This window comes from Pararge aegeria, chromosome 7 (assembly GCF_905163445.1).
Source record: "Pararge aegeria chromosome 7, ilParAegt1.1, whole genome shotgun sequence".
Lineage (NCBI taxonomy): Eukaryota > Metazoa > Arthropoda > Insecta > Lepidoptera > Nymphalidae > Pararge > Pararge aegeria.
The window spans coordinates 10721890-10746625 of record NC_053186.1 but is presented as its reverse complement, the minus strand read 5'-3'; the positions used below and the strand labels follow the sequence as shown (position 1 = coordinate 10746625).

The window sequence follows — 24736 nt, the reverse complement described above, 5'->3', positions numbered from 1 at the left end:
GTTCTTCATTTACTCTAAGGTCTGTGAAGGCAGGGTAGGCCACATATTTTTTCTGAATATCGGTATAGCGGACAGAGTTCCACTCGGGCGAATTAAATCGTTGCAAAGATACAATTTTAGCCACACGATCCGGATTAGCGTTTGGCACGGTAGGTTCTTTGATAAAAACACCGAGTTCCGATATATTATCAAAAGTCTTTGTGTCTGGAGGTTGCAAATAAAAATCATGACTGAGGGTACTCGATACATTTGGTAAATTGGCCTCGAAACGTTGGCCTTGATTAGCATTAGAAAGCGTTTGAGAGGCAGCAGTATTTAACGGGAAATTCGAAGTTAAGATATTGTTAACATGACTCACCAACTGTTGAGATAATACCTCAAATCTTCTATCAAGGTCAGACTCCTTCGAAATCGCACTTTCGCAGCGGCGTCGGCAACGTTTGTTCAGCGGCTCGCTGCCGTTCGAGGAATCGTCTGAACTGTTTGACGAGGAAGTCGAGGGGCCCGGAGTTGATCTTTTCCTTGAAGGCTCGTTCGGCGCACTTATTAAATCGTTTTCCATATTTAAAACGATTGGTTACGAATAGATACACTAACACTTTTATTCACTTTTATTTTTAAAGAGAAAAAATAATTTAATTTAAAAATAATTTAATTACGATATTAACTTTTTACTTTAAACACAAAAGTTAAATCTTAAGCCAATGCTAGCAGTCGACCGCACGGTTCGACGAACGACGCAACAATGATCAGAGAACATGGCGGCTTGTCGTAAGTAACTTAGTTCACTCAGCTTCGTACGGAGGGCGCTTGAGGCGCAGGCGCAGGTTACGGATAGGTACAACGCCATCTAGCGGTGAACACGGAACGAAGACGATGTACTCTCTCATAATGGACTTCGGACGTCAATCGGAACACATAATACAGATTTATTATATACACAGACCTCTGTACCGTTGTATAACGTTATATTTAAAATAAAATATACTTAATTATAAAATAATTGTTACCTTTGATGAACTGTATATATATACCGTGGTCGTACTCGTAGACATGGATCAATGGAATCACGGGCCCTTATTTATAATTCTTCAAATAGGGCTGGCAGTCCCTTGTATAACCGCATACTAACATACAAACTCTTGAGCTGTATAATAATAGTATACACGGAGAGCACGTTAATCCGGCCGTACTGGTAATCATTTCTAACATATGGATAAATATAATCAGTTATGCCCGCCAACATTATAAGACCTATAAGACGTTAGCTGTGCCCAGCAGTGGGCACAAATATATTTAGAAGTTGTAAACTAGTAATAAATGGCATGTAGGAAGAAAATGAAACGCAAAAAATATTAACCAGTCATAATTTATTTATGTAATGTTCAATTGAATTAAAATATATAAAACATACATTTTCATTTTATTATGTACACATCATTTATCCTCACTAAATATAAAAGTACAAACATTGTTTAAACGTATTTCTATAACGGCAACATTCCATTAAAAGTTTGGCGATTTGCGAACTCTGAGCATAAGATCATATTAACAATCACTTCTTTATTTTATTATCAACAGAATACCAATAAAGGTTAACAACAACAATACACAAAATTTCTCCGCCGTTTTGTATGATTTTTTTTTCGATAGCAGATGCTCCGAAATAGGGTCCCATTGATTTTTCTCGCTAAATAAATTTAAACTTGGTTAAGTTCGTTTTTTTAATTACCTTATTACGTTTTTTAGTAGGTATAATCATGAGTTATAGTTTGTTATAATTATTTGTACATACGTTGGTCTGAATTCAAATAATAAAAAATAGTTTAGGTTCATTTGTAAAATTCTTAAAGAGCGTACTGGAGACTAGCGTATTTATTTTTAGCAAACTAAAATATTTCGATTCTGCTATTCGCTAATATGACCTTATTGCTGATGACAACGAATATTTTTAATTAAACAATAAATATTAAATGCGTCGGCGCTAGGAAATTATTGTCATGAAAATGGAGGACATGGAATAGCAGTATAAAAAATGCAACCAGTAATTATTTTAAACACAATACCACATAAATAACCTGGTATTTACTACGACACAAGTTATTTTAAATTTCATTACAAGTTAGCCCTTGACTGCCATCTCACCTGTGATGATGCAGTCTAAGATGTTAGCGGGCTTTCCTGTTAGGGGTATAGCAGTTATATTAAACCCCTAACCGGTTTCCACGCGGCATTGTACCGTAACACTAAATCGCTTGGTGGCACGTCTTCATCGTCACGGCCGAAGCCTCCCAACTAGACCAGCGCAGATAAAAAAATCAGAAATTATAGACCTCCACCGTAGTAAATACCAGGCTCAAAACTAAATCTATCGCAAAAAAAAAATTAAATTCAACTGTAATAAAAAATACGAGATTATCATTTTAGTTTCAGTATTAGTTATGGCGAAAACATTCAACATCTTACCCAACGTGTCACCACGTAGTGTTGTGTCCATAGTACGTTATTGTGTATGCACAATAAAATTACCGATTTTTTTGTCTTAACACCCGTGGCGTAACGTTGAGAAGGGCGTTTCTACCATAACTGTTTTGGGGTTGTGAAAAAATTATGCGAACATGTCTGATTGCCCAAAATTCAATTGCTACACTTACTACCTCAAACATTTGGAGTCATAAGAATCATCTCATGCAAACTCAAAGCTTGGGTTATTAGTATTTCTAACTATTATAGTAATTTGTGATGATAAAGTAGTATTCACTGTTAAATTTATATTAATTTATATATTATCTCGAATTGGTATTTCCATCTATTATATTATTTTTTAATAAAAAATATTATTTTTATTTATTAAGCTGTTTTATCACATTTTAAAAATTGTATTTTGAAAAAAAAAATTAATATAAGTGCAAAATTAATATTTGAAATACAAAAAAAAAATATTTACTAGCGTTACTACAAATCGCATGCAGAATAAAGTCTCCCGCACATTAGAGCAGGCCGCATCGCAACGTCGCGGACGGCTATACTCAGGAACAATCCTGGGTTCCTGGGGTTTTGTTAAGTATTCTGTCTGCATTTCGGCCGGCGATTCCCAAATACCCCTCCAGCAACAGCTCTGGCTGCGCTGTTTCCGGAAAGAAAAGGGAAACGCAAACGCATTCCCCAGCGTCATACAAAAAAGGCCGTTTTGCAATACCATTTTTATTCGTTCTAGTAAACTCTTTATTGATCATTATTTTTTTTATCGTTAGTTGCGGTGCTGTCCAGCTTTGTGTGCGAGAACCTCATCATCAAAATTAATACAGTCCATTTTTTCTAACTTTTCTTATTATGTCCACAATCTTTTCGTTGCTTTAGTATGTTCCAATTTTTTTTTTTAATTCACATTTTTTAGTTTAAAGTATATTTAAAAAAAAAAATTCATTAAGTACTGAGAAAGATCCTTAAAAGAAGAGTTAAAAAAAATAGGTTATAGACACGTTTAACGCGTTTTATTAATATCTAACAATGCACTGTCATATTTTATCACCAGCCCTCATCCGTTACGACATTCAAATAGTAACTACAATATGCGAGGCCAAACTTACATACATTATTTTTATAACACAACAAATATTTTCTTACATTCGACGAGATTTGACCCCTTGTTTATTGGCTATCCTCGCCTGAGTGCTTTGTGCTTAAATGCTCAAACTAAGATATTGTATTTTTCTCAGTCAATGCTACTTTTAGCGCCATCTTGTAGGAAACATTGCGGTTTCGATCTACTTCCAAAGGTTCAATAAAAATAACAAACTTGTATAAGCTTTCCAAATTGACGTCGCAAAATAATTTTCGCACGTAATTAAAATTCCAATGTCACAAAGAATGAGGACCTAGATTTACAAACAAAATATTACGATATTATAAAATTTACCAAAAACACAAAATATAATGTCAATATACATTAAAACAATTATTTATTATTCTTTAAATGTAATTAAAAAAAAGCTACGCTATTGCAAACAGCAAAGCTTTGGTCAACTTAAGAAAGTAACAATTCAAACATTCAATGAAAATAATTTAGATCAGTCGCAATCATCGTTTACAAAAATTATGCAAGGTGATTGTGATTGCAAATGCGTTTCGAAACTGAGCCCCTATACCATTTTACTGTTAACAAAGTATAAACTAAAAGGTCTCTTTATAATTTGGGGGGTCTTAAAGGTGTACCAATTTTCTTGTTAATGAAAAACATACGCCACATACATTGTAATAGACATTGGCGTCGTTTGACGATTGAAGTTAATCTAAATCAAATTTCGGCGCTAAATTAAGTTATAAATTTTCACAATTAATAGATCAAAAGATGGTAAATTTATAGTCTTCCCAAATAAGTTTAGTTAAATAATTTGAAATCTACATGATACTAAAAAAATCACCATCTATTGCCTGTTTATATTTTAGGCTTCGTACACATTTCTTGTTGATGGATTCAATTCTATTTCACATCTAATAATTAATACGGTTATACAATAGCACCCAATCATATTAGATAATTCATAGGATCCAATTAATAGTAAAATTACGAATGGCCTTAAGATATTTTAGACAATTTTCAATTTGACAAGAATAATGTAAGTATCATATATATTATGTCATCAAAATCAATACCCCTAAAGCTTTGTCATAAAGGCACATCATACAAATAATATAAATTTTCTATAAGAGTTTAGCCCTAAAGTAATGGTCCTTTACGATGATAGATAACGGAAACTACGATTTTTTTTGGGATTTGAACTCGGCACCCGTTCGAATCCTACCCATCACTGCACTCGTTATTAATTAAAATTAAATTTGATGACTTTGACCGCAGCACTATCTTGGCTCGTTAAAGTAAGGCCTTACTTTAAGGTTTGTAAGCTCACTATGACGTTAGAGTAAAATAGACTTAATACGACTGGTTTTATAGTCGTAAATACTACTGTTGTTTTTTGTGCGCTAACTAAATATAAATAATCAAGTTTGACAAGTTCAATTTTACTCTGTTCCAATAGACTCTACAAATGTTGTATTATGTGAACTTTTTCCTTATTAAATTCCAATAGTCACTTCACTTGGTAACAATTAGTAACGTTCACATTGACAGTACGTAAAAAAAAGATGTCCAAGTTAACGTTAAGAAATCAATGCCCTTTTGTGTTTAAGAAAACAAAAAACTAAACATAAGACTAGGGGGAAGTCCTTGCAATTTTAACTATATATACGAAAAACTTAAAATACCTGATTCACATTTAATTCAATTTTGTGATTCCTAACAACCTTTTCACATTATCATTATGAATAAAAATATTAAGATATATACATATATATACATAAAATGAATATTATATGTATATATATACATATATTAATATTTTTATTCATATTTCTTCTTTTTGTGTGCCAACTACCATGTCATAGAAACCAAGCGTAAAACGAAACGTTAATCTGCGATATTTGTAATTAAATGTCAAGTTATGACATTACTTTGTCAATACAAAATTACAGAATGTGACATTTGTTTCCATGAAACCTTGTGAATGGCTATGGAATAGGAACACCTTTAAGATACTATAGTCTTATCTAGTCATATCGCTTGAGCGTGCCCATTTGACATTAAAGTATTCACATTTCTAAATGAAAGTATCACCGGATAGTGTTTTTGTTGATTTTTTTTTTAATTGTTGAGCAGAATTTTAAGAGGATTTTTTTTTCATTACGTTTTATAAAAACTTACAGAATGCACTGTCACTCTAGTCAGTAACTTTCCTTGCAGCTGTTGTCAATTGGTGATTAATTGTATTTTTTAATCAAATTATAATTTCAAAATGCGTTTTGAAAGTCTATGCCAGTTGACATTTTGTCTCAAACTTAATACAATGCATTAGTAGAATATCTTTGAAGTCTTAATTCCATATCGTCACAGACAATTTAAAAGGAACCTATAATGTGAAAAGGCTGTTCTAACATACGATAGTTATAATTATTTTTCATAAATGTCACATTAAAAACCAAATTTAAAAACCGAAACTAACGTTGTGTTTAACATTTTTAGCTGCTAACGCGGAGCGCGGCGAATTTGGACCCGTCACTCGGAGCCAATTTGACACCTGAAAAATGATAGTAATGAACGTATAGTAAAAATAATATCCATGGTTCACCATATAAATGAAATACAATAGTCACTCTCCTTACATGGATTAGTAAAATCACTGAAATGTAGCCTTATGAAATATGTCGTTTATAAACACATAACCCCTTAAACACATAGATGTTTAAGGGGGGGAGGGAGTCATATCTCATCTAATCTTACGTTGCAGAGAGGGGTGGCCTCGGCAAATATCACGAATTTTTTTTGTTAAATTTTATCACACTTAAAATTATACTCTCGGCAATTTTGATTACTAGAATTAACTAGTCGTAAGTTAAAGCACGTAGAATTTTGTTTTTTCTTCTTACGCGTTTACGTAAGAATCCCACATTTTGCAAAATCTCACGTGAGATTGGAGGATGGGGAGGGGGTTTAAAAAAATCTCACGACATCTCACCAGGGTAGTAGGGAGGGACAGAAAATTTAAAAAAACATCTCAAGTAATTTATGGACCCCTAATATTATTTAATATAACACTATGGGGCTCACGACACCAAAAGGACTAGTAATAAATACCCGCAGAGATAAAGTCCAGTCAGTCCGCCAGTCCCATTAATCTTCACCGAATTAAGACTACTGTATGTGCGGCGACTTTCGCCCACATACCAGTACAAAAAGGATTGATTTATAGAACATACCTGCAGGGGTAGAGTTCTGTCAGTCCGCGAGTCTCGCACGTCTCGTAAGTCTTTTTGCGGCGTGCTGCATCGACTTCTGATTCTGCACACGCGGGGACTTTCCCCCACGGACCATGATACACAGGAGGTTGTGCTTTCGTCTAGACTAGCTGGTATTCGCCACCTAGAATCAAGCAAATAAAAAAAAATGCAGAAAGTTCTACTAAATATGTGTAAACTTAATGCTTCGTATAACCAAGCGTGTTTGACCATAAATTGTGCTAAAAAAAACTCAGTTTAGTGGTCATATTCATCCAAACTTCTATAGCAAGTGCTTATGGCGTATGTTTGTAGTAGTAGTACAGAATATGTGACACTAATAAGAATGTTATAAGGTCCATTTGCCTTTGAAATTATATTGTATAATTTAAATATATGTATTTCTTATATGTATGCACGCATCCTCCAAAACATGCTGTTACTTTAGTTAAAGCGAAATAGCGGCTGTCCTCGACCTTGTCTGCGTAAAACTCTCCATTCTATTTCCAAGCCATTATTTCCATACAAATGTTCATGCGTTATTTTACACAGTTTACCCCGACCCACCGTGTCACCTCGCCCATCCGCGCTATGACTTCGTCAGTCGTTTGCGCTGATCCTTCTTTTCGATTTTTTTCCTTTTGTTTTGCTTGCTTCCTAAGGATCTTAGCGTTAATGACAATTAGGCTCCTTAAAAAAGGGGCTATCAATTAATTAACAAATAAAAATATGTATGACTAGCATAGTTAACCAGAAAAATACAATTTTATTAGTCTTATATCTAATTTAGAAAAGTTACAGGTACTGGGATTTGAAAACGGCCTATTCTTTTTTAATAGTCTACATTAGGCAAAATGTTATTTGTATGATTTAAGATTATTGTATGGATTTACCGGTCTCTTTCGGAAGGCGGATAAAGTGAAACGGTGTGTCGCCAGCGGAATATGTTCGGGAAGACGTCAGGCGTGATCCGACATTCCGATATCGCGTCGAAAACCAAGCGATCCATTTTAGTGGGTTCCTCACTGAAACAATAATAAAGAAATAGCTATATCTTTTATTTATTATTAGGATTTTGACCAGCTTCAAATACCGCAAGTACCGAAAGTAATGCTTTTGGTAACCAAGTTCACCAGGGCGTCTAGTACTTAGTATAGATTCTCCATAAGTTCTCCGCAACATAACAATGCATTTAGTTATAAAACCAAATACCTTTAAACAAGCAATTGTTGTATATATGATGACACTGATAACTTTCATACGAGTTTATACTCAGTTTAGTTATCAGGGCCTCTAGGTTATTTTATAGTTAAGCTTTGGTTACCTGTTTACATTGTTTTTTTAGAAAAATAAATAATTATTATTATATGTTTGGGATATGTGGGAAATCAGAAACCAGATAATTGTTTTGTCCCTTTTTTGTAGCTTATTTTTATTTATCTACCAAAAATCCACCACTCCAGTTCTACTTAGAATAGAAGGCATCAGATCATAAAACCATCTTTTGATAATAAAATACTTAAGATGAAAGTCACTCACCCGTATATAAAAGGTTCAGTCAGTGCACGATCACTGGCATCCTGCATCATTTCCGCATCGGAATCTCTCGAAGGATCTTCTGATGCAGTCTGGTACGATTCTTCGCCTTCCGACTGGCAGGACGCCACCGACTCGTCATCAGATATCTAAAGAACAGTTTATAATATGGAATACATTGTTAACGAACACTACTTAGATTAAAGTCCTGTGATAAGATTAGATCATTTTGTTTATAATGGCTAATAAACAAAATGGTCTTTCAACATTTTCTCCAAAATGCCATTTCACCAAGCAGCCCAGTAGAAGTCAAGATAAGCTGCATGCAGTTGCATTATATGGTTAGGGTACACACTATGAACGGTTAATGGAAATAGAATAACATTAACTGGTTTGTAATTGAACGTTCACAGAGTTGATTGTCCGCACGTGTTCCATCCATCAAAGCGCAGGGCATGTATTCTTTATACATAACTTATAAGTCAGTTTTTACAACGCGTAAATTAAGAAAAACTGTTGAAGGGTGCATAAGTATATTTTAAGTATATTTCATACAGAATCACCCTGATTCTCTATGATTAAATACTTATAAGTACTTGTAAAAATAGTAAATCAAATGAAGCTTTAAGTGTTTACTTATGACAACCATGAGCATAGTACCTACTCTACGTGACGCGTACCTAATCACTTGATTTACCTACCAGGAGTCACTTGATTTTAATTTTGCATGCGATGTTAGGACTGTATCTGTTTTATTTTAGTAAAAACTTTGGCGGTAGTTTACTCAATAAGTAGCGATTCGGTTTTACAGGTAAGTCTCAGAGACAGTAAATAATGTATCTCTAAAGCCTGTAAAGTAATATTCCTAATTTATTTAAGCAATATAACTAAAATAAATATTGCTTAAATAAATAAACAAATATACTACGACAGTAAACAACTGATGAATAATTTTATGAATAATATACATAAATACTTATAATATATAGATAAACACCCAGCCACTGAAAAACATTCATATCCATCACACAAACATTGTCCAGTTTAGGGAATCGAACCCACGGCCATAGACTCAGAAAGCAGAGTCGCTGCCCACTGCAATCGGTCGTTCATTTCAAAAGTGGTGTCAGACCCCTGTCAGGACTATTTTCTGTAGTTTGTAAATGTAATTATTTTATCTGTGCAAATACCTCCGCCTCCATAACTTGACACTTGGCGACGTCGACACTGAATACTGTCGGAGCGCTGTCCCCCGCGGGGGAGTTGACACTCGCAGGCTTTTCTGTATCGTTGTGCTGCAATTTGCCGTCACCTACAAAACGAATTTATGTTATATTTCGAGTCACAAAGTGTAATTTTTCGCGTAATTACTTAATTGGCATTGGCTATGTTTTTAAGGCAGTTCTTCCATAAGAGATCACCATCAGTTTGTTAATGTCCCACCGAGCTAGCACTATTCTTCTAAGAGAGACGGATTTAGAACTGCATATAAGGTTTAATAGTAACGATTTTTACCACTATCGGATAGAAGTAGGCGTTACTTTAATTCACAACAACTTAACAATTATCCATTGTAAAGTCAACATCTCCCGAGGATGCTCCGCTTTCGGAGCGAAACGGGTACATTGCCGAAGATCAGTTTGGTGTGGAGTATACGGATTATAAATTACACCATACAGATTCTGCTGCTTTTCGCGGAGTCATCATCATCATCATATCAACCGATAGACGTCCACTGCCGGACATAGGCCTTTTGTAGGGATTTCAAAATTCCACGGTTCTGTGCCGCTTGGATCCAGCGGCTACGTGCGACGCGCCTAATGTCGTCCGTCCACCAGTGCGGAGCTGCCATTCCAGCACCTTGGGACCCCAATGTCCATCTTTTCTCCGAACTATGTGCCCGGCCCATTGCCACTTCAGCTTCGCGACTCGTTGAGCTATGTCGGTAACTCTGGTCCTTCTACGAATCTCGTAGAGATAGCGTAGAGATAGAGCATAGCTACATCGCCCGCTGAGTGACTCTGAGCCTTCTTATGGGGCCCAACGCGGAGTAGGTATAGCAAATTAAGCCTGATTTTCATGATTTTACAACGTTTTTCCTTTTTTAGTAAATGGGAAACCACCGCATTCATAAAAAGCAACACCTCGCTGCAAAGAACACGATCTCTAAAGTTCATCCCCTTCAACCTAAGGCGTAGGACAACTGCAACCATGCCCTTTATACCGGAACACAGCAAAACTGCTTGGCGGGAGTAAAAAGCACGGTAGTAGTTATGCACCTGGCCCAAACAAGCTCGTCACAAAAAAACTGTACTACTACTGAAATTGTCTAGTCTGATTTCCGAGGCACGAGGTTAATACCAGTTTTTTTTTTAATAAATAAGAAATAAATATTACGACAATTATAATCTAGCCCAAAACTAAGCTAAGTGTTATGGGTACTAACATGACTGATGAATACTTTTTATGAATAATATACATAAATACTTAGATTATATATATAAACTCCCAGACACTGCTGAAAAACATTCATGCTCATCACACAATTATTGTCCAGTAGCGGGAATTGTACCCGCGGCCTTGGACTCAGAAAGCAGGGTCGCTGCAAACTGCGCCAATCGGCCGTCAACAGTATTAGACAGATAATAGGTAAAAAATACTCATTCATAACAAATTCGGTTTGTTCGGTGAAACAGGGAAGCTGCAAACTTAACACGAGGCAAACATTGAGGTATTTGTTTTATTCTGCTACAAGTTAGCCCTTGACTGCAATCTTACCTGGTGGTAAGTGATGATACAGATTAAGATAGTAGCGGGCTAACCATTTAGAGAGTGTGGTAGTTACGAGTATTTTAACCCATACTCCTAATCGGTTTTTACGCGACATCGTACCGGAACGCTAAATCGCTTAGCGGCACGTCTTTTTCGATAGGGTGGCGACTAGCCACGGCCAAAGTCTCCCACCAGACCAGACAAGAGAAAATTCAGAAATTATTAATTCCTAACTAACCTAACTTAAAACCACAGTGCTCACCGCTGTATACTACCAAAGAGTAGATAAACTTACCAATATCATGATCAAACGTAAGCCTTTTAATAAAACTGTCACTTTTCGGGCTCGTGGACAATATCGATCTGTTCTTCCTGAAAGACGCGTTCTTTTTACTGTTCCTCTCGTAAAACTCTATCTTCCAGTCGCACCTGCACTTCGCGGCCTTCTCCCAAATCTCCCCGCAATTAAACTCGGAAACCGCTGGTCCCTTCGTCTCGTCACATTCCGTCAACTCCTCGCAGAGGAAACTAGCTAAACATCTAACATGGCTATCTATAACGTTGTTTATCTTAACCCTATTCGTCCTATATGAAAATGGCTTCCTCTCCTCGTCGGAACTGAATATATCGTCGTTCGGACAGCGGAGTTTGACAAGAAATTCTACGAGATTATTTATATCGTCCAAGTCTTTAGTTTGGTCTTTCAGCTTGTACACAACTAGTTGTGCTAATCGCGAATGTATTAACGCGAAGTCTATTTCCTGGAACCTCTCGTCGTCCATGTACGTATAGATTGTATGTTGCAAGTGTTTCGCTTCAGATTTCAAGGATTCCCCAGCTACTTCCGGCTCCGATGTTAGAGAAAACGTTAGTGCGTCCGCAATTCTTTTAGCGAACACTTGACACGTCCGTTCTATGCATAGCAATTGGCTAACTGTGTGGTTGGACGTCGGCGTTGACTCTCCATTGGTCACTATTGGTTTTGGGTTGGGCTGTCTGCACAGACGTTGTCTGATCGGGTCGGTTTTCCCCCAATGCGGGGGTCTGTCAGTTATTTTACAAGTCTTCATTGCGACGCACAGTTCTGAAATTGGACTCAAAATCTGCTCTGCGGTTGGACTGTTATGAGATATGTTTCCTAAGCTAATTCTTGAGATGGACAAGTCATCGGGCGTGGGCAGTGTGCTGTTCACGCTATCGCTGTATACGAAGGAGCATGCGGTTTCGTATTTAGCCTTGAGATAGTCCTCTAGAAGTTTGAGGCCCTCTGGCGATCGGAGGTCCGTGAACGTGTCTAAAAATGGCCAATACTCTTTCCAACCGACACTCATTTGTTCAGCTAAGTTCCTGTAAAAAAAATTGGACAAAATGAACTCGTGGTTAAGACATTGAACTTTATCACATCTGCGATGGAGTAGATGTTTCTTCTGAAAAGAAGAATATTACCTGCCAACGGACTCCAATCCTTTCGTCATTTCCTTCAATCTAAACGTGTTCCTGGCGGATCTGGGGGGAGTTTTCCATCGTCTTCGGAAGGATTCCGCGTCGTTGGCTTCCATTGGCCCGGCGAAAGCGCGTATTTCGCACCGCGGCGATAGGGGGTCTTGGTTTAGTTCCTAAATCAAACAAGACATTTTTACTTTTTGTTTTTCTCGGCAAACTCTTTCACTTGATACTCCTTTGTGTTAATGAAAGGTTTCATGAACATTAAACAATTGCTTTGCCAAATTTTCGGGCGGCCGCCAAATCCGATTTCGAATTAGGTCATACATTCATTCAATCCATTATTTTAGTATGTATCCATTTATTTCAGGAGGCCGCGGAATTTATAATTTCTGAATTTTCTCTGGCCTGGTCTGGTGAAAGGCTTTGGCCGTTACCACCCTACCGACAAAGTCGTGCCGCTAAGCGATTTAGTGTTTCGGTGCGATGTCGCGTAGAAACCAATTCTCTGTCTTACCATACTCCCTAACAGGTTAGCCCGCTACCATCTTAGACAAGTTATGTGCGATTTAAGCAATCAAATTTCACATCGCGCGGAAACCTGCAAGCCTGAGAGTAAGCGTTCCTAAAGGCGTGCGAAGTCCACTGCTCCGAACTTGGCCAGCATGGTGGTTTACGACCTAAACGCTTCTCATTCTGAAAGGAGACTCGTGCACTGTAGTTCTCCACTCATCTTCATCTTCAATCCGTTACCGGCCCACTACAGAGCACGGGTCTTCTCTAAGAATGAGAAGGGTTTAAGCCGCAGTCCACCACGCTGGCCAAGTGCGGATTGGTGGACTTCACACGCACGATAACGTCATGGACAAGACAGGCAGGTTTCCTCAAGGTGTTTTCCTTCACCGATTAAAGCAAGTGATAATTAAATTGCTCGTATTAAAAACGCACATAAATCCGAAAAGTAAGTTCTCCTCTAATGGGGTTGTTAATGGCTAATACTTGGCTTATTATGCAATAATGGCTGAATAAGGCATTTAGCCATTAGGCATATTAAATATTGCTTGCAGTGTATGTCCTAAGCCAGTGAAAACGCCCCGCGTACGTCTCTTCACACCCGCGGAATGTTAGCCACTAACTTTTTACCAGTTTCCCATGATAGTATCAAGTGAGTAACCGCATGTTCAAAGAACACTACTAAAGTGGGTTGGTATTTGATGCTTCAATATATGTCCTGTACACGGTTTCTGTGTGTTCTTAATTCTATGCGTCCGACATAAAGCTCACTTTTCCATGCTCTTATTTGCTATTGGGGTTGGGTGTCGAGTCACTCTAGCGTGCGGAGGGCTACTGATAACTCACAGGCGGCTTAGTGGGTGTGAAGGGCCAGCCTATAGTGGGCGCCTCGCTGTCATCTTCGATATGAAGCACCGGCACGTAGAAGCGTTCCTGCAGCATCGCTGCTATACGCCGGATTGTATCCGGGGACGAGGCTGATGATCGGCTACAGATTATCTGGAGGATAAAAATATAATATATAAAAAAACGGGCAATTTGGAAACGGGAAATTCGTAACTCCGAACCTATTCACTTGTTCACACATTGGTTAAAAAATGATTACTTATCAATGTAATTGAGTATTGTTTATGTTTATGATAGCATAAATATCTATTCTAGTGTATTGTACGTTTATACCGGTATTTTTGGCAAATAACTATATTATGTAAATATAGTATGTTTGTTCATGTAAGTTTATTAAATTTTTCACATACTTTATGCGTCCTATTTCCACCTTTTTCTTGGCTTTGCACGCTCAAGTTGCCTTGAAAGAAAGTTGATCACTTTTAGCGATAAGGCTGCCTTGCACCCTAGCACTAAGTACTATTACTTGTTACTACTATTGTTTTCTTTGTGCTTAGTTGCAATAAAGTACTCTTATTCTATTCCATAAACGCGGAGGGAGTCGCGGGCAACAACTAGTAGTAAATAAGCGTCAACTCACATCTTTTGCCATTTCCCCGTACTTGTTCCTCGCGTGTTTGTTGCACTGCGGGAACGAGGTCAGCACGTCGACCACCTGCTCGGCGCCGTATTTCGCCGCGAAGTGTAATGGGGTCTCGTTCATCGCCTTGTCCGGAGTGTTGAGGTATCTGTCCACCAGGATACCGGAGAACTCCTACAGAAAGGAAATACAATAATATAACCGGTCTAACCCTAATTCTAGAACTTAGAATTAAGGTTAGACCGGTTATATTTTTAGAATGTGAATTGTTAGAATGTGTATATCATCGTCATATGAACCGATAGACGTCCAATCGCTACGAAAGACAGGTCTTTCATAGCGATTTTTAAATTCCAAGGTTTTGGGCCGCTTGTGTCCAACGACTCCGATCAACGCTGCGTTTACCGGTGTGGCGTCGTGGTTACCGACATAGGTCAAGTCAAGAATGTCTATAAGTAGCTGAACATTTTGTCTTCATACTTTATGAGCTAGTTTAAATTGTTTTTTTTAAGGTAAAGCTGTTGGTAAAACAAATAAAAAAAAAACACGGATCTCCTCATTCCGGAGTAGATCATGTAGAGATACTCCCAGCATAGCTCTCTCCATCGCCCCTGATCCTAAGCCTTCTTTTGAGACCCACAGTTAGAGTTCAGAGCCATAAATTACTGGCAACACACAAAGACAGAAATATGTTACGGAGATAATATATATTACCATTCCCCTTATCAGTTTCTAAGCGGTATAGTACCGAAACGCTAAATCACTAGGCAGCTCGTTTACGGCGGAAAAGGAGTCGGTGCAAAATGTATGAAGTTTGTATGAGATCAGGTTGTTTACTAGTCCAGTACATACATTAAATTATACTAACCAATCCTGATCGTTCAAATCTACCAATTTATGTTTATTTCAGTGCGAAAACCATTTGCTGTATTGCAACAAATAAATAGTACTATAGTCGTAAAAATGTAATAGGCCCGTTTTGACATTTGTGCAAGACCATAGAATGTAACTTGGAAAGAAACTGAAAGAAACAAAAAAATAAAAATCATAAGAAACTTGAAACACCGACAATGTACCCTTAAAAAAAAAACAACACCGAGTCCTTTCATTTTAAAATTAAACGCATCTGTATTGGAACTGCAATGGGAGGGCGCATTAAACCTTTCACGAACTCTTTTGTGATGTCTCACGTAAGAGTTCGTGATACGTTTTTTTCTCTAGGTATCACCTAAATCAGTAGTCATTCGATTACATTAATTCCTAGGTTTAGTGAAAACGGACAAAACTCATTTTATTTTAATTAAAATTAGTGCTATTTTATGCTCTTTACGGTCCTTATAGAAAATGGTCCGTGTTTCGGATTTCCCTTCTGTGACTCAAAGTGTGTACTTAATAAACGGTCCATCACAAAGCTGATACTCACCTTACAGAACTCGGGATCCGCGTCGGATCCACTCAGCGTTTGCACAAAGGCTGGGTTGCCCACCGTGGTGAGAAGCAAGTTGCACACCTCGGCGTTCATCGCCTTCGCCGCCACGTGCAGGGCGTTGTAGCGGGAACCCTCCTATCGCAGACATATGCCATTCCATTATACACGCACTTCACGCTCGGACGAGGCGGTCGTGCGAGCCACTTGGCGGATGACGCCGAGTTAAGAGGTAGCTGGAGAGCTACCTCCGCGCCAAGCGTGTGGAGACACGCTCGGGTAACACAGTCGTTGACAAACCGTCAAACATAATGCACGTTGGTTATAGGGCTGCTAAATGAATTTCTTTTATAAACTTAAACTATTAGAAATCTATGTAGTTCTTCACATCGAAATAAGTTTTTCTATTTCCTGATTTCCTGCTTAACAAAATTCAATAAATTTTTCTCGATTTGAAAAAAGTCTCCTGCAATATTTGAGTAACAGTATCTGGGGACGGAATTCGATCCTCGGCACGCATCTTTAAGTGTTCGGAGGTATGTGCGTTTTAAGAAACTATCACTGGCATTAACGGGCAAGCGAGTAAATTGACAGTTAATCTGTTACGCGAATATAGCACCGAGTAAAACTCTTTCTCTTACTCGTACTCTTTTCACCCATATGAAATACTCAGTAATGGTAGAGCTTTGTGTGACCAGGGAAATACTACCGTCATGCCGTCATTATTTCTGCCGCCGTATTTCTGTGTTGCGCCTGAAGGGAGTGGAAGCCGGTGTGATTATATGCATATGCGGCTTAACAACGACGTCGAAGATTCATGCATAGCCTGCGAACAGTGGCGTGCATAGAGGGCATGCACAGGGTATGCAGATGATGCAAAATGAAGGAAATTTCCAGTACGAGTTATAAATACTTAAATGGAGGCTTTTTATAACTCTTACAATGCCTATCCTTAAGTTTTTTAAAACTCTTACTGGAGGTTTTCTTTATTTTATATCATATGCATACCCCGCCCATACCCTCTATGAACGCCACTGCCTGCGAAGTCTTTGCTCTGTTTATAGTTGAAGCAATTGTTTTCTTCACTTAGGTACTATCAGTCGGTTGATCTGCTTAGTCAATCCCTAATCCTTACTAATACGAGAAATGAGATAGTTCGTTTCAGTGGCGTGCATAGCCCTTGGACCCAGGGTATGCACAAGGTGTTCAGCACAAACATAAAGTAAAATTTATATTTTAGATAGGTATGTCGGATTATAATCTAATTACTTTACGAAAGTTATATTTTTGATTGATTTAATACTATCGTCTATCTACTGCTACTTGAATAAAAGTACATACCTACCCTGATTTACGTCACAAAATTATGACACACCATTCGGCAGCATTTTCTAAGCACACTGATGATGATAATATTTTTTCCAACATATGTTTTTAGCGTCTTGATGAAAATTATTAATATCACAATATCCTTTATCATTCCACACTTTACGTATATTGGACAATAAAACAAAAGGAAAGCAAAATAATCGATTGGTGTGTACAAAGCCGCTTAGTCAAGAATAGTTTTCGTAATATTTATTATTAAACATACGTGTTACTTTATCACCTTTTTTTGTGGATATTTGTAACATTGGTACACACCTTCCTTTGCGAATGATTTCTAATTTTACGTACTTTTTCCAGGCACACTGAACCCAAACCAAGACCGCACGAATATGCTTTCATTATAAAATGAATGAATAAACTATAAAATAACGTTAACACATTAAACTATCACTACTCAAACTTTTATAAGCTGCTGAATTTATGCACTTGAACCGTTTATTTATCACCAACGCCATAGAGCATTGTTCGAAGGTAAACAATAATGGCGATTGAATATGCTAATGATAATATTGCAATCGAAATTAGTCAAAATATGTCTTTAATTTTTTTGTAAGTATGGGTACGAACGCTATTTTATTTTGATATGACAACAATAAATAGAAACAATATTTATTGTTAACTTTCTCACTTTCCAATAATTCCTGGAATACTTTTCATAAAAAAATCAAACACGTAATTGATTATCCACTTCCGTAAGCAGTGCTTATAGACACCCATACTTAAAGAATTTATGAATGAAACTGTTCACACAAGACCGATGCTAATCTTGTAAGTACAAGCGCACGATTATAACATTACACGACACACACTACTAACTTGCACGCACACATCTAGCAGAACGATTCTTTCTTTGGGCGTGCTTATTTTATTTGATATTTCTATGCAACAGTAGAGGGCGTCATATGTCGAGTGATTCATAATAATTGATTTATCCTGCAATCGATAACATGAGATTTTTGTACGCTATACGCCTCGCGCGCGCTGGTTGCGCTGTCGCCTGTCTAGCGACAATTGACATAGAAGTTTGGCCGCTCATTACTAGATGGCGCTTACATATATTTTTTACTTAGTGTTTTTTTAATTACAAAACTTTAATGGTCCTATCTGAAGGTTCTTTAAGACCCTGAGGGTAGGGTATGCACTGCTTATTTGCATATATGCAATGCACGCCACTGGTTCGTTTGTCTGTTTGCTTTTACTTCACGCCCTAAATAAGCAACCAATCAATTTCATTTTTGAAATAGTATAGGCTACTTGCTATCCCAGGAAAACGCACGGTTCCTACGGGATTTATAAATAAAAAAAAATGATAATAAAAGCCAACGAACAACGCGAGTTATTAAAAAAAAGGCGAATATAAAACCGAGTAAAATTTCATAGTCTTTTCACGCATATAAAAAACTCAACATAATATGTTTGTTTACCTGTACAATAGCCGGCGTGTTTCCACTGCTAACAAGATATCGCGGATTGTCCCATATCCGATCCCGTACCGTGCTCACTAGACCTGCTTCAATAGCCTTGCGGAGCGCCACCATATCCTGCGGCGATGGCCCTTTGAAGGGGTAGGGCTTTTCACTCATTAAGGCTAAAACATAAACAAATTCCACAATAAAAATTAAGCTTTATTAGTTACAATACTGCGAATGTGTTTATCTTTGTTTTCTTGCTACAGGATCAACCACTAGCTGGCTCAATGAAATTTTGCACAGCATCTTTTGATCAAAAATTTGTTTCATTTATAATTTATAAGCAAATAAATGACTGCAATCTCACGCAAGCGGGCTAACCTATAAGTGCTAGTTTTATTAAACTCATAGCCCCTTATCGATTCCTACGCGGGATCGTACCGGAATTCTAAATTGCATGACGGCACGTCATTGTCAGTAACCGTCAACGGCCGAAGTCTGACAAAAGAAGATACTATTTATTCTATATTATAATAGTAACATACATTACACAATACATAAGGATGATTCCGTGTTTATAATTAACTAAGTTCATTGACATCCCCTTGTTGACAATAGACATTCGTGTTTAGTGCCAACGGAGCTTCTAATTGGGAATAAATTACGAACGAGATAATTATAATCTTAGTGGCTGAAGGACATTATCAGTAAGTAATTAGTACATTTATTACCATAAATGTACAAACTTTGACTATTTGATTATAACTGCCTTCTCTTATTAGACTATAATAGCGTGGCAACTACGAATCACAAGATCCAGGATTCGATTCCCGAGCTGGTGATTATTCGTTATTGAAGTTTTCATAAACATTCTGGAGTGAGGAAAATGGTTTTCACCACAGGGATGTACTCTGGAGAGCACGTCTTCAATGTCATTTATTTATCAATAACATGAAGTGATAATAAAAACCGTCCAACCCACATTATAAAATATATCATGCCTGTGCCCATCAGTCGAACAATAGGTTGAGGACGATAAAACTATGTGTAAAATATTCTTTAATCCTACAAGAATAACAATACTCAGCGCTCCTGGTAACCATCTGTAATCTTCCAACATATACATTTAATCTAAGAATCTGCTTAAGGTACCTACGCAATGCAAAAGTCACATCTAAATCGGTATAGCAGTTTTTCAGCGTACTTTTTATACTACCGTCTATAGTCAGTATAAGCTTTTGAAAATAATGATGGGACATTGACTGGAATCAAGCAATACTAATTGGGGATGGCGAAAATGCCTGAAGGTAGCTTAATTTTTTTTTTTTAGTTTGAGGGGGAAGATTCTCTCTTTCCCTAAGCCTTTAGGAGGTACTTTTAATGTGTACATATAAATGTTGACATTGTAGCGAGACAATGGTGATGATACATTCTTAACTAAACCCGGTGCAAGAATCTTTTGATGTATTTTTCTAGTAAACAATTAATTTATTTTGCTGTTGCACCATTTAATTTATATTTAAACCTTATTTCCGTGAGGTCAAATAGGAGCCTCCCAAGTCAGTTACTAACTTGGGTCAACATTATTTCTAACAAAATAGTTTATTTTGACTTACATTGCAGCAAATAAGCCACATAACATTTGTTTATTGTTTATCAATTAACTGTATCATGTATGCTAAAACCCAAATGTTATTTTCAAATGTTTGTTTTTTTGTATGACAGTGCTTTTTCATCACACAAAGCAGCCTGACTGTCTATATAATAACAAGGATTAATTTGAAATGAGTCTTACGAAAGGTCAAATTATGAAGATATAATATAGTCTCACCTATCTTTAAGTTCATTTAATATTAGTTAGGTTTACAAGTGTTTGTATTTATGAATGTACTATAGTTTAGCTAGATCAAGTTGCCACTGCTTAATATCAGTAAATTAGATTTTTATTATGAAACATGATGATGTAACTCAAATTTAAGCAAACTATTTCTTTCCAAAATGTGATTAAAGAGGTGTCAATATGAGATGAGATGAGAAAATATGGAAAAATTGCAAGAAAAATATTTAAAATGACTATTTTATTTTCGCATAACAATGTTGCTCAGTCATTCTGTCATCATCAAAGGCGGTACAAAGTTCGCCAGTAAAGTCACTTAGGTGATGATCATGATGATATACAAAACAACAATAAAATAATAATAAGTAATCGATAATTATATAATTATTACACTACCAATTCTTTCAGTATTATGCCCATGAGTAAATTTTTGGATAGTACATTTGTAGTACCTAAGTTATTTTTGCAAAGTTAATCAGTCACTTTTAATTTCAAATAAACTGACTAGTAATTTAAATATGAAAAGCAATTACATACAGTTTCCATTTCCTTCATGAGATTCAACAGGTTCAGCCCCTCTGAGAGCAAATGACACAGCATCTTGATGTTTCCGGAAAGCTTTAAACCTTGCTGCCTTGTTTCTGCGTACCAACTCCAATGCCTGTTCTTTTTTTTCGTAAACGTGCAGGGCTTCTGTAATAGAAATTATTATTAATTTATTATATAAATTATTATTAGTAGGATGTTGTAAGTTTGAAAGCTGGGTGTTAGCACTGTGTGTGTTCTTTAACAGGTGAACCAATTTGAGTGCAATTATTTTATTTAAATGCAGGTTTCCCAGGAGCTGTTCTTAGAAATGTTTTGGTCAAAATTGGTTCAACCATTTAAAGTTCATTGGCTTTTCTATTAGCTGGGATAGGGTTAAGGTTAGAAACATAATGCATTTGAATTTATTTTCCAACATGGTGTATCACTATGCAAGATTATTGAATTCATGTTCTCATGTCAGCTAGGATATGCAGCAAACTAGTACAATCTTAAAAAAATTATAGATGGCTCATTTATAGCTCATTTATTTTCTACTTTATTTAAAAAAAAAAATCTCTAAACTAACATGATGTCTTAATCCTTACTAATATTTTAATGTGCAAGGGTGTTTGTTTGTTTGTCCTTCCTTCATGGCTTTACTTAATAAAGTACAAAATTTGGTTTTGGCATATCTGAAAGACAGAGCATCATTTTCCACTTTTTGGCCAAGGAAAGGCTTAAAGCGTAAAACGTGGGAGCAGAACGCGGTCAACAGCTAAAACAATAACCAGCTATTATAATACTACAGTATTCTCACTTTTTTTTCTGTCTGTTAGTGTGTCACTGCCCTTTTAAAGATAAGAAACAAAAGGTTAGTCATTTAATACATATATTTTCTTTTATATAATTACCTTTTTCCAGAGAAAATTATTTTTTTATTTAAAATTAATCAATCAAATTTTATCAGTAACAATAAAGAATTAAATCAGCCAAATTACGGATAAACATTTTCAAACTTTAGACACATGTTTATATCCTTCTTATCTCATATATATAATTAGTAATTTAACATTAGATATATAGGCCAATGAGGGACCAATTAATATGTAAATTTAAAATAAATCTTCATGATGTGGGGATTTGGCAAAGTATCCTGGCGGCACCTTATTCAGAGGTAGCCAGAATTCTATTAGATTTTAAGTTAAGATAAGAGAAAGGAAGTATAAATTTTTGTAAAGGGAACGATGGGGCTGACATTCTTATTGTTAAGAAAAGTCCCGAATAAATAAAGAATAAAAAAAAAAAAAAAAAAACATTAGATATGGCATTATGGGGTTATAGTATTCTCATATGGAATGGGTCTATTGATGACAATATACATTATTGACTTCCTTTTGACCTTCCTGTATATGGGCACTGAAGTGTTAAATGCCAACAAAGGAAGTAGCAATGAGGAAACTGATTTGTTTATTTTGTTAGCAATACATTACATTTAGATTCCTGTTGTGCTGAAATACTTTGATTTATCATATCAGATTTTGAAAGCAGAAATATTTTACTAAGTAACCAACATACAAAACTGTTTCCAGGCAATTCCATGAAGGGTTTGATGACTGTGCATATTCATTTCAGATTGATTTGCAATGTATGTAATATGTATTGCATACATGGTAAGCATTAGAACTGTACTAATCAATATAATCATTTATATGATGCAATATGCATGGACACATGTGCCTCCTATCTGAAAGACAATGTTTGACATGACAATTTCTATGGAACATTCTGGTACAATGTTCCTAAATTGATAAGAAATATGGCTTTAATATGTATGACTTACTATCAGTAACTAATAGAGGAATAAAAAAAAAGACAACATCAAGGTTGGGAATCTCAGCAGATATGGTTAAATCTAATAAGTGTTGCAGTGCACATATCTTTTATATTTATCTAGCCTTTTGATAGGAAGATCTTTGGGTTATGTAATTTTAATTACATTATGTACTTAACAACCAATTTGGGTATGGATATTTTCTTGAAATGTAGGTTTTCATTATTATTAGTTTTCTTTCTAAGACATGTTTTATCGAAATATGTTCAGCCATCAAGATCATGGCTGTTTTTTAGCTGCAACAGAATTCTAAGACATGTAATATAATGCATTGGACTTTAATTTCAAACACATACCTATGTCCTTAAATTATATACACCCTTGGATGCTTTATCACTATGCAAGATTATAGAATTCTTTGTCTGATGCTGCAGCCTAGGTATCCAGCACACTCGTGCATCATTACATACTTTAAGGGATATTACACTACACTAAATTGACAAAAAGAAAGGTAGGTACTACAGTCATGAGGAAAGGAATGTTAAGTTTAGAAATGCAGCCAGCATCCTTAGAACTGTTCCAAATGGACACGACTTGTACAGTTATCATTTTAAGCTGAATTTTAAGGTGATGTAGAAAAATTTAAATATATTTATGCATATAAAATACAACCAATCATTAAAAATCTAAACAAGATAAGAATAGTCAGTAATCCAAGATATAAACTATAAATAATAACACACTGACCCAAATTCAAAAAGATAAAAATGTTATGATAGGCTGATAAGTGATATGAGAAATGCTTTGTTTACATACCTTCATCTGGTCCTTTCTTAAACTCGCAAGGTATATAAACTCCATAGTAAGTCGCCGGCGGCTCTGTAGAAGTGGGACTACGCTGCGAACTTTGTTTCCTCCCAAGTGGATCAAAGCCCAAAAATCTACTCAGCAAACCAATCGCGCCATCTTTCTTGTCGCTTGGAGAAATACTGATCTCTTCCCTAATGCCCCCAATGTCTGTGTTGCGCTCTGGTATTACCACGGCCTTCGACATTTCGTCTCGTAGCTGAGAATAATAAACAAAAAATTACTGTTTTGTTGTGAGTTGTGACGCAAACAGATAGCAGCGTTTATTTATACTTTAAAACTTTACACTCACCTTTAATTTAAAAGATGTCATAAAAACATGTTAATGACCTGCATATAATACATTCGCCTTTGTTTTAAAACATTTTGCACTATTTAGAATCACAATAATATTATATTCAAGATGTTTCAAACCGAAAATTGAAAAAATACAAATCGTACGATGCTGTGACGCGGATGACGTTTTCAATTGCCATAGAGAAAATTTGACTGACGTCTGATTTGCATAGACAATACTTTTCTTTTCTAACCAATTTAAAATAAAACTGGCCCACTAAAGGGTCCACAGGTCTCAGGGGTGGCTTCATCTTACACCCTGTAATAATAATAATAATTTTTTATAAATTTTTAATAGTGTTTTTTAATTTATTCTTAAGCATTGTTAAAAAATATTACATGATAGAATAATAATAATTAGGTTTGAACGAATAGTGGGATTAGGTTTTTCTTTTGCATTCGATAGCCCAATTCTTGTCAGGCTATAAGCTTTTTTAATATCACGCTGTGACCTTTCAATTGCACTTACAAGAAATGCAGTCAGAACGCCTAGCGAAACTTAATAGCACGGGCGGGCAAGCGTAGAATAGTT

At 36.2% G+C, this 24736-nt stretch overlaps 1 protein-coding gene across 1 annotated transcript; it reads right to left on the bottom strand.

Annotated features, from left to right (window-relative positions):
- Positions 1–3479: 3479 nt before the first annotated feature.
- LOC120625081 (ankyrin repeat and LEM domain-containing protein 2 homolog) lies at positions 3480–24321 on the bottom strand. Its single transcript, XM_039892003.1, has 14 exons — positions 24161–24321; positions 23818–24067; positions 21180–21335; positions 18821–18984; positions 16005–16145; positions 14582–14755; positions 13942–14094; positions 12586–12755; positions 11435–12486; positions 9558–9679; positions 8371–8516; positions 7725–7856; positions 6814–6976; positions 3480–6134 (listed from the first exon to the last, which is right to left on the bottom strand). Exons 1-14 carry the CDS (start codon positions 24179–24181, stop codon positions 6042–6044), a joined length of 2937 nt encoding a protein of 978 aa, XP_039747937.1. The 5' UTR covers positions 24182–24321; the 3' UTR covers positions 3480–6041.
- Positions 24322–24736: the final 415 nt, after the last annotated feature.